A 2,341-nucleotide genomic window follows, 5' to 3' on the forward strand; every position below is an offset into this window, starting at 1 on the left:
CTGAACCCAGGAGGCGGAGGTTGCGGTGAGCCGAGATCGTGCCATTGCACTCCAGCCTGGGTAACATGAGTGAAACTCCGTCTCAAAAAAAAAAAGAAAAAAGAAAAAAAAAAAAAAACATTTGCTGGGTATGGTAGCACATTCCTGTAGTCCCAGCTACTTAGGAGGCTAAGACAGGAGGATGGCTTGAGCCCAGGAATTTAAGACCACCCTGGGCAACACAGTGAGACCCATCTCTACCAAAAAAAAAAAAATTTAGCTGGATGTAGTGGCACATGTCTGTGGTCCCAGCTACTCAGGAGGCTGAGGCAGGAAGATTGCTTGAGCCTGAGAAATTGAGGCTATAGTGAGCTGTCACCATGCCACTGCACTCCAGCCTGGGTGACAGAGCAAGACCCTGTCTCAAAAAAAGGAAAAAAAAAAAAAAGAATATACTTATGTCCCATAAAGACTGAAGCCAATATAAAAAATACAGAGACTTGATAACTAGGTGTTTTTGTTTGTTTGTTTTGGTGCTAAAACCTGGAATTGAACCATAACTAAGTTTTTGAATAATTGAACTACATTATTAGGAAACAGAATTATATGAGTTGCCAGAAAGACTAGTAACCCCTTCATTATTCACTTTTAAAAAGTAGAGGATAGTGGCCAGGCACAGTGGCTCACACCTGTAATCCCAGCACTTTGGGAGGCGGAGGTGGGCAGATCACCTGAGGTTGGGAGTTCAAGACCAGCCTGACCTGTCTTGAAACCCTGTCTCTAGAAACCCTGTCTCTACTAAAAATACAAAAAATGAGCCAGGTGTGGTGGCGCCTGCCTGTAATCCCAGCTACTTGGGAGACTGAGGCAGGAGAATTGCTTGAACCCAGGAGGCGGAGGTTACAGTGAGCACCATTGCACTCCAGCCTGGGCAACAAGAACAAAACTCCGTCTCAAAAAATAATAATAAAGTAGAGGATAGCAGGGGCTGTGACAACAGGAACACACACTTATTGTCTTTTGAATAGCGAGAATTTTAGTTACTGGTTTAAACTTCATAATTTATATGCAGTCAGTAGCACTGACCACCCTCATTGCCACTTTTCCGGAAGGATTCCAGACTATTCTCTTGACTCTGTGGTCCTTCTAGATCCAGCTTTAAAATGGCAAGTCCAGTTATTTCTGTAATGGAGGAAGTAATGATACGCACAATACTACAACCTAGCAGATGATAATGAAGTCATTGGCTTATGGCTCTAAAGTGATATTTTTGCATGAGCTTTATTCCCAGTTATGTTTTGCTTGAAATCCCCCTGTATACATCTGCAAGTTGATGGAATTTAGCAATATTAGTAGCATATCCAGTTGTTTTGGAGTGTTGAGACAACCTGACCCTGAATTTTGAAAATTCTCTGTGAATACACAACTACAACTTGACTACAGTTATGTTCCCATTTTAGAGTTGAAAAACGAAGGCTTGAGGAAAACACCTTAGTGGAGAGGTTTGCAAGAGGGAGATAAGGCGTGGCCCTAACTTTGGTGGCTTCACCTTATACTCGTAAAGATTCACTTTGTAACAGTGCTTACCAGAGTATGTTCCTTCCTGTGTTTTTGCGGCTCCTCCCTCTTGAGCAACACTGTTCATGCTGCAGCTTGGTCATGCTGGAAAGTGTAAAGAAGTGTAAAGAAGCACTGGCCTAACAGTAAATTGGCACTGACACACAGTTTCAACAGCCAGAGTCTTTTCAGTTTGGAGTATCTTCTAGAATTAACTGCTCTGTGTTCTAATGGGCCTCAACTGATGCTTTTCTCTCTGTGTTTATCTAACCATTGTCATAAATTTATACACAGGCCAAAGAATCCTGGGAGATGGATACCAAAGAAAAATTGGAGCAGGCTGCCATTGTCAAAGAGAAGGGAACCTTATACTTCAAGGTATGTGAGTCTCTATACCATCCTTTCATCTCAAAGTATTTACTCAAGTGTCAGTAAGTTGTGCCAATAGTCGCTACTCTGAATTTTATCAACACTCTGCTTGGTAAAAATAAGCTGGAATTTTTACAAATCTGTCATTTTCAATGTGAAAAATGGTGAGAAAAGAGTAAATTAATGTGAAAAAAAATACAGATTCCTCTTTTACACATTCTGCTCTAGATTGTAACCTTCCATACAGGCAGACCAGGTCTGGCGTCCCCAGCCACCACAGTATCACTCATGCCTAAAGCATCTGGCTTGGTACATAATTGGCACTCAACAAGTGTTTTTGGAATGAAAAAATAATAGAATAATTGTTAGCAAAGAATGGAATTCATAGTGGTAAGTTTCACATCATTTTCCTTTCTTCCTTTTTTTTTTTTTTAAT

General features: G+C 41.0%; 1 protein-coding gene across 3 annotated transcripts in view; it reads left to right on the forward strand.

Moving 5' to 3' along the window:
• Nucleotides 1-2,341, forward strand: part of FKBP5 (FKBP prolyl isomerase 5) — a 158,821-nt gene that overhangs the window by 143,774 nt on the left and 12,706 nt on the right. For all 3 annotated transcript variants that reach the window (XM_017522636.1, XM_017522633.2, XM_017522635.2), the window contains one exon: nt 1,831-1,914. In XM_017522636.1, coding sequence (XP_017378125.1) covers nt 1,831-1,914 — 84 coding nt within the window. The remainder of the gene's footprint in view (nt 1-1,830; nt 1,915-2,341) is intronic.

Source organism: Cebus imitator, unplaced genomic scaffold (genome assembly GCF_001604975.1).
Source record: "Cebus imitator isolate Cc_AM_T3 unplaced genomic scaffold, Cebus_imitator-1.0 Scaffold24, whole genome shotgun sequence".
In the NCBI taxonomy this organism is placed as follows: domain Eukaryota; kingdom Metazoa; phylum Chordata; class Mammalia; order Primates; family Cebidae; genus Cebus; species Cebus imitator.